The 15,725-nt window shown below is 34.5% G+C and overlaps 1 protein-coding gene across 1 annotated transcript; it reads right to left on the bottom strand.

Moving 5' to 3' along the window:
• Positions 1–1,934: 1,934 nt before the first annotated feature.
• Positions 1,935–15,380, bottom strand: LOC140629717 (RNA-binding motif protein, X chromosome-like). Its single transcript, XM_072819295.1, has 9 exons — positions 15,254–15,380; positions 12,956–13,074; positions 12,379–12,485; positions 9,736–9,910; positions 8,110–8,262; positions 4,682–4,796; positions 3,685–3,810; positions 3,517–3,605; positions 1,935–3,012 (listed from the first exon to the last, which is right to left on the bottom strand). The coding sequence occupies exons 2-9, from the start codon at positions 13,062–13,064 to the stop codon at positions 2,708–2,710; spliced, it is 1,179 nt and encodes a 392-aa protein (XP_072675396.1). The 5' UTR covers positions 13,065–13,074; positions 15,254–15,380; the 3' UTR covers positions 1,935–2,707.
• Positions 15,381–15,725: the final 345 nt, after the last annotated feature.

The following is a 15,725-nucleotide window of genomic DNA, read 5'->3' on the forward strand; positions in this document are numbered from 1 at the left end:
TGCAATACAAGCATCCCTCAAAAAATTGGAAAAAATAAAATACACGAGGTGACCTCGCACCTAAAGGAACTGGAGAAGAGCCATGTGAAGAATAAAACTGGACCAGAAAGATAAATTCAAAATGGATGAATGATCTAAATGTGAGACAAGAATCCATCAAAATCCTAGAGGAGAACAGGCAACACCATTTTTGAACTTGGCCACAGCAACTTCTTGCAAGATACATCTTTGAAGGCAAGGGAAACAAAAGCAAAAATGAACTACCACGACTTAATCAAGATAAAAAAGCTTCTGCACAGCAAAAGAAATAGTCAACACAACTAAAAGACTATTACAGAATGGAGAAGATAATTGCAAATGACATATCAGATAAAGAAAGGGCTCATATCCAAGATCTATAAAGAACTTATTAAACTCAACAGCAAAGAAAAAATCCAATCATGAAATGTGCAAAAGACATGAACAGAAATTTCACCAAAGACGACATACACATGGCCAACAGCACATGAGAAAATGCTCTGCATCACTGGCCATCAGGGAAATACAAATCAAAACCACAATGAGATACCACCTAACACCAGTCAGAATGGTGAAATTTTTTATTTTTTTAATTTTTAATTGGAGTTCAATTTGCCAACATATAGCATGTTTAAGACTACAGTTCAGAAGCATTAAGAACATTCAGGGTTGTACAACCATCACCACTATCCTTCTGCAAAACTTTCATCCCAAATAGAAACTCTGTACCCATGAAACAGTAACTTGAAGTTACTTATTGCTAACCCGTGTTTTGTCACTATGAATTTGCCTATTTCTGGATTTCAAATACATGTCTCTTTGAGCTAGTGACAGAACCCAGCAGTTGCAAGAAAAGCTCTTTATCTGTCCCCCCACCCACCCACAACTGCCTAAACATTGGGCAGCGGCCCATACCACAAAAAGAAGCCATGCCAGTCCTTTTTTACATAAACATCTTTTCTAAACATCTCTCCTGTGAATGGCCTTCACCTTGCATCCCCAGACCTCCTCCTTTCCTTAACTCAGGATGTTACATAGCTTCAATTACCTAGCCTCCTTTTGAGTCATGTCTTTGGAGATGCTTTGAAAAATACTTTTATCCTATTTGAGGTTAAGTTTCTGTAATTTTTTCTATTATTTGTATTGCTGATCTTCATCAGTATTTACTCATGAAAAGCAGTCCTTCCCCCTTACTTAATCTGTATTTTAAGACTTTGAGAGGTCTCTTTTCAAAAGAGCAAGAGCACAAGTAGAGGAGAGGAACAGACAGAAAAGCAGAGTCCCTGCTGTGCAGGGAGATCCGTGCAGGGCTCAATCTCAGGACCCTGGGATCCTAACCTGAGCCAAAGGCCGATGCTTTAACCCACTGAGCAGTTCAGATGTCATATTTTTAAAAATCATAAAATGTTAAACATTTGGAGTTAACTTGTGAAAGTAATTTTATTTTTTTTTAATTTTTATTTTTTTATTTATGATAGTCACAGAGAGAGAAAGAGAGAGAGGCAGAGACATAGGCAGAGAGAGAAGCAGGCTCCATGCACCGGGAGCCCGATGTGGGATTCGATCCCGGGTCTCCAGGATCGCGCCCTGGGCCAAAGGCAGGCGCCAAACCGCTGCGCCACCCAGGGATCCCTGAAAGTAATTTTAGTTTAAAATTTTGACTAACTTTGCTTTTTCCTTGTGTCCCTTTTTATGATTTCAGTATCGTGAGGTAGATTATTAACTTTGACTCTCGAGTGTATAATTTTCCCTTATGCTTTTCCTTAAAAATGCAGTATTCCAGAAGTTTTCCAAACTCAATCTCGCAGGCCTGCCAAAGCTTTTAGACACTTCATCCTCCAAAACTTAATTTTAAAAATTGCAATTCATGATTTTCATTATATTTTACCAATAACACAATGTTTGTAAGAGCATATACAAAACTTTTGAGTTGTTTATTTAAAATCCAGGAGCTCTTCATTATACCTTAATATTCTGTAAACCTTACTGATGCAATTCTGATCTAGGTGGAAAATTAGTTTCATTACCATTATTCCTACTCTGGTCATCTGTTGCTGTAAATGGATGTTTCCTTTATTTCTTAAACTGTTGTATCATCTTGCATCTAACTTTTCTTTCAGCTTACAGAATTTCTTTAGGAGGGTTTAAGAGAATAATAAGGCAAACACTTTTGGTAGTTTAACAAATTTTTTTACATTTAAAGAATAAACATATAATTGGGCTATTATGCCCAACTGAAAAACAGGTACAGCTTGCTGTGGAAAAATAACATAGTACTTTATATTGTATCCATTTTGTTCAGACACTACAGGAAATTTTAGGCAAACAGTGCAATTTACCTTCCATAGAAATTTGCTTTCCTGTCTCTTTTGCTTTCACATTTTTTTTTAACTCAGTAACAAAATCAGATAATACCATGTCATGGCATTTTTTTAAGGTAAAGAGGCAGAAAATTTTAAGAATGTGGACATTACACTCAAACAACTTCTCTAGTTTTCATCAATTATCATTAAAAATTTTGAAATTACTTTGAATTGTTTTTCATCCTATTGAAAAATTCATGGAGGGCAGGTTAATAATGTATCCCTTTCTTCATTAAAGTAGTATTTTTCTTTTAATAGTACTAAAATAACAGTAAAAAACTAGCATTTAAATTTCTTTTGGAAAAAAACTGGTACTGAAGTTATTTTTAATATCTGCTATGACCTCCTCTTTCAGAACGATTTCCCCCACGACCTCCTCTGGAACCCCCATAACTTGAGCTACTGTATGATTCACGAGGAGCAGGATACCCCCTCTCCATAGAGAGTGGAAATCCTCGTTCTTGTCTGCCACCATGCTCACGACTGCTTATATAGAGATCACCCCGGCTGCTTGAGTAACTTTCCCGACCTCCACCATATCCATCACGTGTGCAGCTGGAATCATCATTGCGATTGCTTCCACCATAACTGAGAGGGGGCCCACGTGTTGGAGGTACACCACGGGAGGTACCTGAAAGATCAATGTTCAAGTAAAAATAACTACGTTAAAATTTTTGTGGCATTACACCATGATCCTAGTTTAAGTACTAAATATTTGGAAAAAAAATTTTGAACTGCTCTTGCTGAAAAGATATTCTGCTGCAATAATCAGGGCATTTTAAATTTAAAAGAAAATGTAAATGTAGCATGTTTCAAGCTAAATAATTTGGAATAAATGTAGTCAGTTTCTGAAAATGTGCTGAAATTCTGACCTTTATATTTTTCCTATGCTTCATACCATTAAATATCCTTTCTTCCTTGTTAAAAATGTTAGAATGTTTTTAATGAGAAAAAAGAGACTACCAATTTACCCTCAAAAGCAACCTGTTAGTTTAAATGAACTATTAAAGTAATTCAGATCTTCAAACCAATAAAACTGATTTTTCCTAGTGGAATTAAAAATAACATTATAAACACAACAATATGGCCTGTTAAGTCTAATTATAGGAGAATTAAGTAGCAACCAGACTCTTACCATAATTCTCGTATGATTCTCGATAAGAGCCACCACTTGAATGTTCAGAATAATCTCTATTACGTCCACCACCATAGCTATCACGATCACTAAATTTAAAAAAGGTATTAATGTAACAATTAAGAATTGCAAGCAGCTACTTGATAAAAATGAAAATATTTATAGTACCTATATCCTCTAGAGTAATGTTCGTCCCGAGAAGTTGAATGGCTGCAGTAACGGTATGAATAGTCTCTAGATGGTGGAGCATAATCCTTGGTGTCTCGGGAACTTGGATAATCTCTGCTTGAATAACTTAATAAAGCAGCAAATATTTAAAATGCAATTTCTTATATCCAGAATATATTTAAAAACTCAGAAAATAAAAGGACAAAACTTTTTTCAATGAGCAAACTTGAATACACTTTTCTCTAAAGGAGATACACAAATGGCAAACAAGTACCTCTCATTAGGTAAATACAAATCAAAACCCAAACTAGTTACTGCTTCACATACCTGCTACACTGGCTATAATTTTTCTTAAATGGAAAATATTAATATGTTATTAATGTAGACAAAAGACAATCCATACATTGATAGCAGAAATGTAAAAATAGGTCAGTCCTTGTGGGAAAGGTTAGTGGTTCCTTAAAAAAATTAAATACAGAATTACAATATAACCCCAGAATTCCACACCTGAGTATATACCCAAAGGAGATGAAAATAGGTGCTCAAATATTTGCAAATCAATGTTCACAACTGTACTACAGTGTAAATATACAAGACTATGTTAATAGCATATATAATGTAATATAAAAAACCATAATAAGGATTCATGCTAACATATCAATGTTTCTTGAAAACACTGATGCTAAAGAAGCCAGACATAGAAGATTACAATAGTTTGACTCCATTAGTATAATCAATGCAGAACAGTGAATACACAAAGAACACAGATTGGTGTTTGTTAGGCCCTGAGGACAGGGTAGGGGGTAACATTATGGGTTATCTGGGGATGATAAAAAAATGTTTTGGGAATATATATATAAAGGTGGCAACTGTAGAATACTATAAATGTACTGAATGTTACTAAAGTGGTAACTTTAAAATCTTTACTTTTGTTGAATTTCACTTCAACAACAAAAAGTCCACTATGACTTAACTGTTTACATACTCTTTCTTTTACCTGTCTTTGGCATTGTAACTATCATCTCTTGGTGATACATAGTCATTTCTTCGGGAAGAGACTGGCTCTTTGCGTGAAGGACCTCTATAATTTTCTCTCCCATGTGATACTGGACCTTAATTTGAAAATTCTTAAATAAGTACCTTCATAAGCTTTGCAAAAAAGAAAAATCCAAAACACTGTCTTTCCACAATTATTAAGATTTCTCCTTTAAGATACTTTTATATGTATTTTTGTATGTACTTTAAGATACTTTTATATGTACTTTTGTTTACTTTTTACATATTCCTGAATATTTTATCTTCTGCTACCTTCCCCTCACTATATAAATATTGAGTAATCTTCAAATTTGCGTGAGTAAAAAGCTTCTAAATATAACAATTTTGGTAGTTATTTATACATTTTCTAAATCTCCCTATTTTCACTTCTCAGTTTTTCTTTCCTATTTGTCACTGTCTTCTTTGATTTTTTTGTTCAGGTTACTAGAAAGTTCATTAGTCATTCTTAAGCTATTCAATATTCTCTCCACTACAATGGTCCCACTACAACCAAACTATTTTTTTCCACATACATATTATACCTACCACACCTGGTTAAAATATTTCCAATTGCCCCTCAGAGATCACAGTATTTATCAAGCTAAGTTATTATAATGTAATGTCAGAATATTTTCTTACTTTCAGGTTGTACTACAAAGCTGTGGTCATCAAGACAGTGTGGTACTGGCACAAAAACAGACACATAGATCAGTGGAACAGAACTGAGAATCCAGAAGTGGACCCTGAACTTTATGGGCAACTAATATTCGATAAAGGAGGAAAGACTATCCATTGGAAGAAAGACAGTCTCTTCAATAAATGGTGCTGGGAAAATTGGACATCCACATGCAGAAGAATGAAACTAGACCACTCTCTTTCACCATACACAAAGATAAACTCAAAATGGATGAAAGATCTAAATGTGAGACAAGATTCCATCAAAATCCTAGAGAAGAACACAGGCAACACCCTTTTTGAACTCGGCCATAGTAACTTCTTGCAAGATACATCCACGAAGGCAAAAGAAACAAAAGCAAAAATGAACTATTGGGACTTCATCAAGATAAGAAGCTTTTGCACAGCAAAAGATACAGTCAACAAAACTCAAAGACAACCTACAGAATGGGAGAAGATATTTGCAAATGACATATCAGATAAAGGGCTAGTTTCCAAGATCTATAAAGAACTTATTAAACTCAACACCAAAGAAACAAACAATCCAATCATGAAATGGGCAAAAGACATGAACAGAAATCTCACAGAGGAAGACAGAGACATGGCCAACATGCATATGAGAAAATGCTCTGCATCACTTGCCATCAGGGAAATACAAATCAAAACTACAATGAGATACCACCTCACACCAGTGAGAATGGGGAAAATTAACAAGGCAGGAAACAACAAATGTTGGAGAGGATGCGGAGAAAAGGGAACCCTCTTACACTGTTGGTGGGAATGTGAACTGGTGCAGCCACTCTGGAAAACTGTGTGGAGGTTCCTCAAACAGTTAAAAATAGACCTGCCCTACGACCCAGCAATTGCACTGTTGGGGATTTACCCCAAAGATACAAATGCAATGAAACGCCGGGACACCTGCACCCCGATGTTTCTAGCAGCAATGGCCACGATAGCCAAACTGTGGAAGGAGCCTCGGTGTCCAACGAAAGATGAATGGATAAAGAAGATGTGGTTTATGTATACAATGGAATATTACTCAGCTATTAGAAATGACAAATACCCACCATTTGCTTCAACGTGGATGGAACTGGGGGGTATTATGCTGAGTGAAGTCAGTCGGAGAAGGACAAACATTATATGTTCTCATTCATTTGGGGAATATAAATAATAGTGAAAGGGAAAATAAGGGAAGGGAGAAGAAATGTGTAGGAAATATCAGAAAGGGAGACAGAACGTAAAGACTGCTAACTCTGGGAAACGAACTAGGGGTGGTAGAAGGGGAGGAGGGCGGGGGGTGGGAGTGAATGGGTGACGGGCACTGGGTGTTATTCTGTATGTTAGTAAATTGAACACCAATAAAAAATAAAAAAATAAAAAAAAAAGAATATTTTCTTACCATAGTTTTTTCATGTTCTTTTTGTATTTTTTTTTTATTGGAGTTCAATTTACCAACATATAGCATAACACCCAGTACTCATTCCTTCAAGTGCCCCCCCCCTTAGTGCCTGTTAGTTTTTTCCTTTTATTCTCAACCATTTTTTAGGTCTTATGATTCTCCATGTTTTGTAGTCTTTTACTCACGTGTATATATAGGAACACTGTCAAGAATACTTGTTTATTATTCAAAATATTAACATAGCAAAAGCATTTATAAGTCACTTTAACATACCAGGTAATTACTCCATTGTCAGTTTCCTATGTTCTTTTCTACAGCCACCTCTCTCTAATTAAACATATTTTATACATCCTTGCTTTTTTTCTTACAACAATATCTCCACTGAATGAAACAAGTTGTGCCTCTTCCTGTTTTATTAAGTATCTTCTTCGTTTTCTATTTACCACCCCCAACTGCAAAACTTCTAGTACCTTGTATGCGAGGTACCCTGATCTCCCTACCCTGCTCTCCCTACCCCTTTTATTAAATAACCATCCAAGCCCACATTGATCTGTTTTCATCTAAATAACAAAATATTTCCTATTCATTAATCGTGAAATACTTACACAACATTTCTTTCCTAATGAGAGGATTCTTGGAAGCAGAAAATATAACTCACATAAATTATTTATTTTAGTATTCTCACAAAATGAAACAACGCCTTGTACATAAACATTATGACTTTCTATAACTTAACTTTCCAGTAACTTTTAGATGAGGCCATCACCAGCCTATACACTTTCAAAAAACTCATGCTGAGATTAAGTGTGTATCCACCATCATCTGCATTTAAAACAATCTTTTTAGTAAAGCTCCATCATGGTCCAAACATAGGAAAAAATATGACAAATTGCATTTATTTTTTATAACTAAGACAAACCAAGTGATCAAAGTACACAGCCCAACAATGCTATATATCAAAGTGTTCCCTAACAGAATGTTGTGATATTCATGAAAATCTTGATCTTGAAACCTTGCAAAAAAGAGACCACTAATCAAAGCATATTAGTAGGAACTTTAAAAAAAATCAAGAGGAGTTCTTTAGCAAACATGTATTTAATAAGAATGTTTTGCCCCACTGTGGTGTTTGTTAATTACGTACTGTATTTAAAATATGAACTTGAAGAATTACCTCATAACTGAAACAAAACAGTTATCAATAAATATGCTCACATACCTCCTTTCCATTTTGCTTCTTGAAACTTAAATACTCAGTTTAAAAGAGCTGACTTTCATCCAGAAAAAAACTATTGTCTTTGTAATTCATAGCATTTTACCTCTTCCTCCAATTCCTCTACTGCTATGTCCAGGAGCAGAAGGAGCAGATCTTTTAGGAGGAGGGCCTCTACTTCTTGAAGATGGACCTCTTTTAACTGGAAAGGGTCCCTTGGAAGAACTCATGTTGAGGTTAAGAGTATATTCTCCATCATCTGTATTTAAATGAAATCTTTTTAGTAAAGTACATTCAACTTTTTATTTTATTTATTTATTTTTTATTTTTTTATTGATTTATGATAGTCACACACAGAGAGAAAGAGAGGCAGAGACATAGGCAGAGGGAGAAGCAGGCTCCATGCACCGGGAGCCCGACTGAGATTCGATCCCAGGTCTCCAGGATTGCGCCCTGGGCCAAAGGCAGGTGCCAAACCACTGCGCCACCCAGGGATCCCTACAATCAACTTTTTAAATTAAATTTCAGTTACAGTTTAAAAATACTAAACTGTATCATGGCCTTAAGTATCCATATTTGTATGAACTAATGGTATTTTCTTACATGATATAAATAAAAATCAAAGACTTACTCTGTGAAAGTTAATTTGGAAAACCTAAAAAAACTCATGAAACATTTATACTCACATTAAAAAGACTTATTTGGGGAAACCTGAAGGAGTGGGGAAAAATAGTAAATAACTGCTTACATAATACAGATGTCAAGAAAGCTACTTTAAAAAGCACAACATAGGGCATAAATTAAAATATTTAAAAAGATCTAAATAGGAAGATGCATCAAATAAGCATATCTAAAAAAGTAAACATATACAATTCTTATAATGCACACATTCTATTAATTTTAATAGTATGTTAAGATATGCCTATTTAAAATAACCAAAATCATTTTTATCCTCATTCCTCAGTATTGTCACAGGTAAAAAGAAATGAACATTCCTATATATTAGAAATAGGTAAAACTTTCTCAAGATCAGTTTAGTGAATAAAAACAAAATTGCTTTTAAACAGGGCAAACTTTGTAATTTACTTTAGGAGATATTTCGTAAAAAAAAACCCCCCTGATTATTAGGAACTTATATAAAAACAGCAACTTAATGTTTGATTTAAAAAAAAAAACTGGCTAAAGAAGAAACAAAATTTATTTCATATATGAAGTGACTCCCTTTCATACTGAGTAAAAAAGTCATCTCCATAAAGTTCATAAATACTATTTTCAATTGTTCTCCAACACGCACAACAAAGATACATATATGTATTTGTGAAGCAGTGGCCTTCAATCTTTTTCTGTTAAAAAATCTTTCAAAATCTAAAGAAAGCTCTAGATATTTCCCTTTGATATTTCCCCAAATGCAAATGTCATTACAACAGACCATGGCAGAATACCCTCCTTTCACAATGACAACAGATATTTGCATGGATGTTTGCACATACATATATAAAAAAAGCACTGCAGTTTGAAATTAGTTTGAAATTTATGCTATTTAACTGATTACTTCAATCATTTTTAGAACTCTAATTCCTTAGCTTTTAGAAATATTTCAATTATCAGTATTAATACATCTAATGAATCTTAATTTTCTAAAAAAATGTAAATAAAAACTCAGATCCTTCCATACATTCAAACTTACTGTTTTTCAGTCCTATGGTTAAATCCTTTTATTTTAAAACATTACCCAAGTGTCCTCCACGTGAGGAATGTCCTCTTGCTCCGCCACTTCCTCCTCTTCCACATCTCACACTTCTTAGATGACATCTGTTTCTTGGAGAAGGTGGTGGCTTCCGTCTTCCACCACTTTCAAAAGATGGTTTGTTGGCTTGCTCCACTTTAATTGCTTTTCCATCCAAAGACTAAAGAGATTATAGTATCAGTAATATTACACCAATTTAACAAATAAACAGGTTTTACAAATCTACTGACACTAAAATCAAGTTCGAGATTAACATGCTTTTCCTTAAAAAAAAATAACCAGGCCCTTCACATGCCAAATATGAGATATTTAACTAGTAATCACCTTTCATGAAGTCATCCAATACAAAAGTAGTATGTATGGGATATTAAAACCCCTTGAAAAAAAAGCACTTGAAATACCCTCTACATTAACAAAAATTAGTAACTTTCACATATCATTAAAATATACATTTTCTAAAACATAGTACTTCATTTTTATATTTCAATCATTTAAATCTTCCAGTGTCTGTCCCAAGGTGTATATAACAATATGTACTAAAATTTAGGAGTTACTATTACTTTTTAAAATGATTATTTATGTTCTATATTATTTTTTGTATTTGTTCTATTAAAAATTAAAAGGGAATTTTCTAATATAATTGCAGCTCTACTTACTGTAATTATAATAATTTTCTTTTCTTTTAATGTAACACTTCCCTGGTCCTTAATGTTTTGCCATATTCTCCTGCTTTCTAGCTGTGCTTTAAATATGTCCCTAGAAAACAACTTTCATTATTCTTTCATTATTCATTATTTTTTTTCAGAGATGCTTAAGTCTCTTAATCTCCCAACAATTTCATAATGCTTCAATATTTTACAGGAGCCAATATGGTTTTTAAAAACATAATTTGGAATAACTGTCCCACATAAAATATTCTGGTCACTCTGTATTACTTATGGAAAATAATCTTAAATCCCAACTTCCTACCAAGGCTTCTGGTAACTGTGGGACCTGGCCCAATCTAAATAGCCACTACTGGCAGTTCGTATGCTAGGGACTCATTTGCTGTTTCTGAGTCCAAAATATTTTCCATCAAGTCATACATGGCTGCTTCCTTTGCAAAACACAGGATTCACCTAACATCCCTTGATCTTCATGGGTACAAACACTGTCCAATCTCCCTACAAGTTCTAACTAAATTATTTGTGTCTTGTGATGATTTTGTGCATATGAAACTTATACTTATTGTATAATAAGTTTACACTGTTTACACTGTTTTTATCTTTCACCCTCAAATACAGAAAAAAGTTATTTTGTCTGACTTACAACCATTAGTCAGTTGCTTTACCAATGGCTAGCACATAAAAAGTACAAAAACATCTGCTGAATGAAAGAATTAAGGAATAAAGTTGACAAACTACAGGTTCTTGTCCTGGAAAACCAGAAAGAAAAGGAATCACCGTATTACATAAGCCTAATTCACCTCTGTATACAGCACAAAATCCTTATTCAAATCCAACTTCAACATGCTAAGAAACATAAAATATGAAAGCAAAGTAAAAAGGTTAGTATGTAATGACAGCCTGCTTTGTATAAAAAACAATCCATGGGGGCAGAAAGAAAACATATGTATTCTACATTATGTGAACTTAAAAAGTCCCACAAATAATTTAAAAATGAACTTAATTTGCTGTATGAGTATATAAATACATATTTATGTATAAATATATATAATAAGGGAAAGTGAAATTTTGGAGTAAATATACAACTTGAGTTTGAGTTTTAAGGCTGACCAAGGAAGACTGATTGAGCAGTCTAAAAAATTTGAGAGAAAGCTTAAAAAATATTAGAGCCATAAAACAGACTAGAATAAGAAACAAAGAAGAAAGTTGAAATGGAGCGGATCTGGTGTACAATACAGTATTTTTACAGAATCACTGAAATATTTAAAAAAAGAAACAGGAAATACATAATTACTAGATTTTAAGATTCAAAAAGAAAAAGACTATCTGCTTTATTCATCAATATATTAAAGGCTGGATCAAAATAAATCTTCGCCCACTATAGTAAAATAAACAACTATTTTACAAAAATTACTGATTACAGAAAAAATTTACTAAGGAAAGATGAACAAAGTTGGGTTCAGGTGACCAGAGAATTGTTTTGATCAACACTTCATCAGTTTGCTATTATTTTTGTCCTCAAGAACTGAATGCCTACTTGAATGTAAAGGTTCTGTTAAAGTATTAACTTTTCAAGAATTATTTTCCCCAAGTAGCAAAATTAACCTTCCTTATTTGTCTTTCTAGGCTTTTGTACTACTGAAATACTTCCATGAATTTCAATAGCTTTTTATACTTGTTTGTACTTCTACTGTAATTTTTTCTGTGCAAGTTTTTTTAATTTTACTTTTGTTGAAATTATTTTTGTGCTAATGCAAAGATACATTTATATTGCTATAGCTCATGTTCATTTCACTTCTTAGCAACTACAGTCCTCCATGATTTATTTAACAAAAAGAAGAGTAATGAGTAAAGAACTTTGGCACAGACATTATGCTACCTTAAAAAATTAGAATAATAGAAACAATCTAAAAAAATACTGTTCACTAAAAAACAGGGCTAGAAAATTAAGACATTCTTTTACCTTTCCATTCATATCTTTGGCAGCATCCTTAGCATCGGCAGGACTCTCAAATGTAATAAAAGCAAAGCCTCTGGACTTGTTTGTTTCCTGATCCCTCATCAAAAGAACTGCAGTGCATACAAAATTTTAAATTTAATGTCATATAAAACTGAACTTTAATACTTTGAAAATGATCAATCCACCCTTTGATGATTTTTTTGAAGTCCTCTTTAACCTGATATCCTGGATACAAAAGTAAAAAAATTCTGCAAGTAATTTAAAAAACTTTACATTCATTTTAAGTTCTTAAAAATCAACAGTGAAGAACTGTACAGTTAGCCTATGTTATCCCATTTCAATGCCCTGCATCTCTATATATTTATTTACTCTTCCTTCTTTTCTCTCCCCAATAGTAAGAAATCTTACATGGATATTTTCATTCATTGCTGTTAATGCTTTCTCAATATGAAACACAAATGTTTAAGGAAGGAAAACTCCTCAAATATGTTTCAAAAACAAAAAAAATGTTAGCTGTTAAATTATATATATTTACTATAATGTACTTCAAAAATTTGCACAAATGTTAGTTGTAAGTTACCTTCCACTATGCAACCGTATTTGCCAAATACTGCTTCCAGAGTCTTTTCATTAGTCTCGATACTGAGGCCTCCTATAAAGAGCTTCCCAGGCCGATCTGCTTCCACCATTTTGCTGTAACTGATGTAAAAAAATAATACATACACGTTTAGAAAAATAAAGCAGGAAGACAAAAGATCTAATTTTATTGCACCATGCATATTAAATTCAAGTGAAGTAGACTTGATAAGTTGTTTTGTGTCTTAAAATGGAAATAAAACTTGTAGAGTGCCTGTCTCAGTAGAGGGTGGTACTAGATCTCGCAGTCATTAGTTCCAGCCCCAATTAGGTGTAAAAATTAAAAACAAAGAAAAACGTGACTAAAATGAGGATCACTTGAGTAGGTCACTTGCTTGAGCTGTGGACTCTTATTTTTCTTCAGGTCATGATCAAGGTACTGTGATGAAGGTAGTACCCCCACTTCACTTCCTCTTTCAACTGTGTCCTCTTCTGCAATCTTAGCCCCAACCTGGTTAAGATTCTCTGTCCCTTTCCCTTTATCCCTTCCTCCTTAAAGAGAAATGAAACCTGTAACGTAAAGAGCAAAATGAGCACTGGTTTAACAAGAAAAATGTTGCACTCTCTATGAACGTCTGAAAAAATTGTTTAGAGGGGGTCCCTGGGTAGCTCAGTGGTTTAGCTCCTGCCTTCGGCCCAGGGCGTGATCCTGGGGTCCCCGGATCGAGTCCCACATCGGGCTCTGTGCATGGAGCCTCCTTCTCCCTCTGCGTCTGCCTCTCTCTCCGTCTCTCATGAATAAATAAAACAACAAATCTTAAAAAAAAAAGTGCACTGCACTTGTTTTGGCTGCAGTATACAGGTTTTGCTTTTCAAATGGTTTACATTTTTTAAAATCTAGAAATAAAGTTCAAATGTGTTTCTGTATCTCACAGTAAAAATTTTTAAGTTTTCTTAAGTGCCAATAAATATTTTAAACTTACTTAGTTTTTCCTTGCCCAACTATGCTTTTATCTTGGTCACAGACCAAAGACTTTCTTTTTACAGCAATCAAAGCTTTGAAAATATTTGTTTTTAAATATATATTTATTCATGAAAAAGACAGAGGACAGAGAGAGAAAGAGGCAGAGAAAGAGAGAGGCAGAGCCACATGCAGAGGCAGAAGCAGGCTCCATGCAGGCAGCCTGATGCGGGACCAATACCAGGTCTCCGGGATCACAGCCAAGGCTCAATGCGGCACTATGCCGCGGAGCCACCTGGGCTGTCCCATTAAAAATATTTTGGGCCGGCCTGGCCAAGGCTGAAAGCCACGCTAAGCCACGGAGGCACCCTCAATAAAAATATTTTGGGCCAGCTCAGGTGGCTCTGCAGCTTAGCCACTTTCAGCCTTGGTGGTGATCCTGGAGACCTGTTATTGAGTCCCGCATCGGGCTCCCTGCATGGAGCCTGCTTCTCCCTCTGCGTGTGGCTTTGCCTCTCTGTTTCTCATGAATAAATAAAATCTTTAAAAACAAATACTTATAAAAGATTTAACGCTGTCATAAAATTAACGTCAGAGGAAAAACCTTGACTAATGCAAATTTAAGACACTGTTATACAGAGAGAAGACAAGCAAATAGTTCATGTAATTAAGCATTGTAATTTATACTGGATGCTTTGAGGATTTCTGTTAAGTGAATCAATATTTTGCTTTTTGATTAGTAAGGCATAAGTTTCTAATATAGTGGTTAATAATTCTTCCCTGTATTTGTTTCCACCACACGCAAAGAGAAAAATCCGTTAAAAAAAAAAGCGCATATCAATCAAAATGGCGCCCAAGCTATATGTTCGACAGACAAGCAGTGCCGAGCCGCCATGATGTAACCAAGCAAAGCCAAGGGAAACAGCATTAATGTGTTGGTAAGATCATTAAAAGAGTTCTTATCCTGACTATACAATTCCGAATACCATATATACCATCCAAAACCTAACACCCATGCATTGTTTGCCCATCCTCCCCATCGTTCACCAACAGAACTCAAGAACTTCACAGACTTTCCCCTGCTGCCGCAGGAACACATTGCCGAGTGGAAGAAAAACGAAAACGTATTTTCCAATAAAAAGACCGACACCTAACTCCTCTAAATATTCTATGCACATATATATTTACTCTTGTACAACATAACTATTCTTAAGATTTACTGAAAATGCCTGAGAGAAAAATCAAAGTCTGATTTACCACATTTTATCAATTTACAGGATACGATATGACTGCTGGCTATTTTCCTGAAGTCTTTCTTCCCCAAAATCCTGAATTCCTTACCTTTTTTCCTCCGGCTTTTCAGATACCTCCCGTTAACCCTCCCGTGAGCGACCACTAGTCCAACTAATGGCTGAGAAGCGCTGCGCAGCAAATTAACCGCGCTAAGGAACCCGGATGTGACTGCATGATGAGCCACAGAGGAAGGAGGGAATAAGGAAGCCGTATAGAGTGGAATAAAATCGACGTGAAAGACTCATGAGGGAAAAGCCTGAAAAAACATTAAAAGATAAAATGTGTTCTCCACTTCTCTTTTATTATTTACTTTCTCCAGTTATGTTAACCCAACCTACGTAAAGAAAAAAATACACTTCTAATCACAAATAATCCTCTAATTTATCACTGCCTTGGATATTGTCAGTGCATTGTCATATGGTATCTAGTAATTTTTTAAATGTGAAAAGAAAAAAACAGTGATGAAAAATACAGTAAGAGAAAGGAATAAAAACAGTAAAAGCATTTATGAATCCAAACT

Source organism: Canis lupus, assembly GCF_048164855.1.
Source record: "Canis lupus baileyi chromosome Y unlocalized genomic scaffold, mCanLup2.hap1 SUPER_Y_unloc_5, whole genome shotgun sequence".
Classification (NCBI taxonomy): domain Eukaryota; kingdom Metazoa; phylum Chordata; class Mammalia; order Carnivora; family Canidae; genus Canis; species Canis lupus.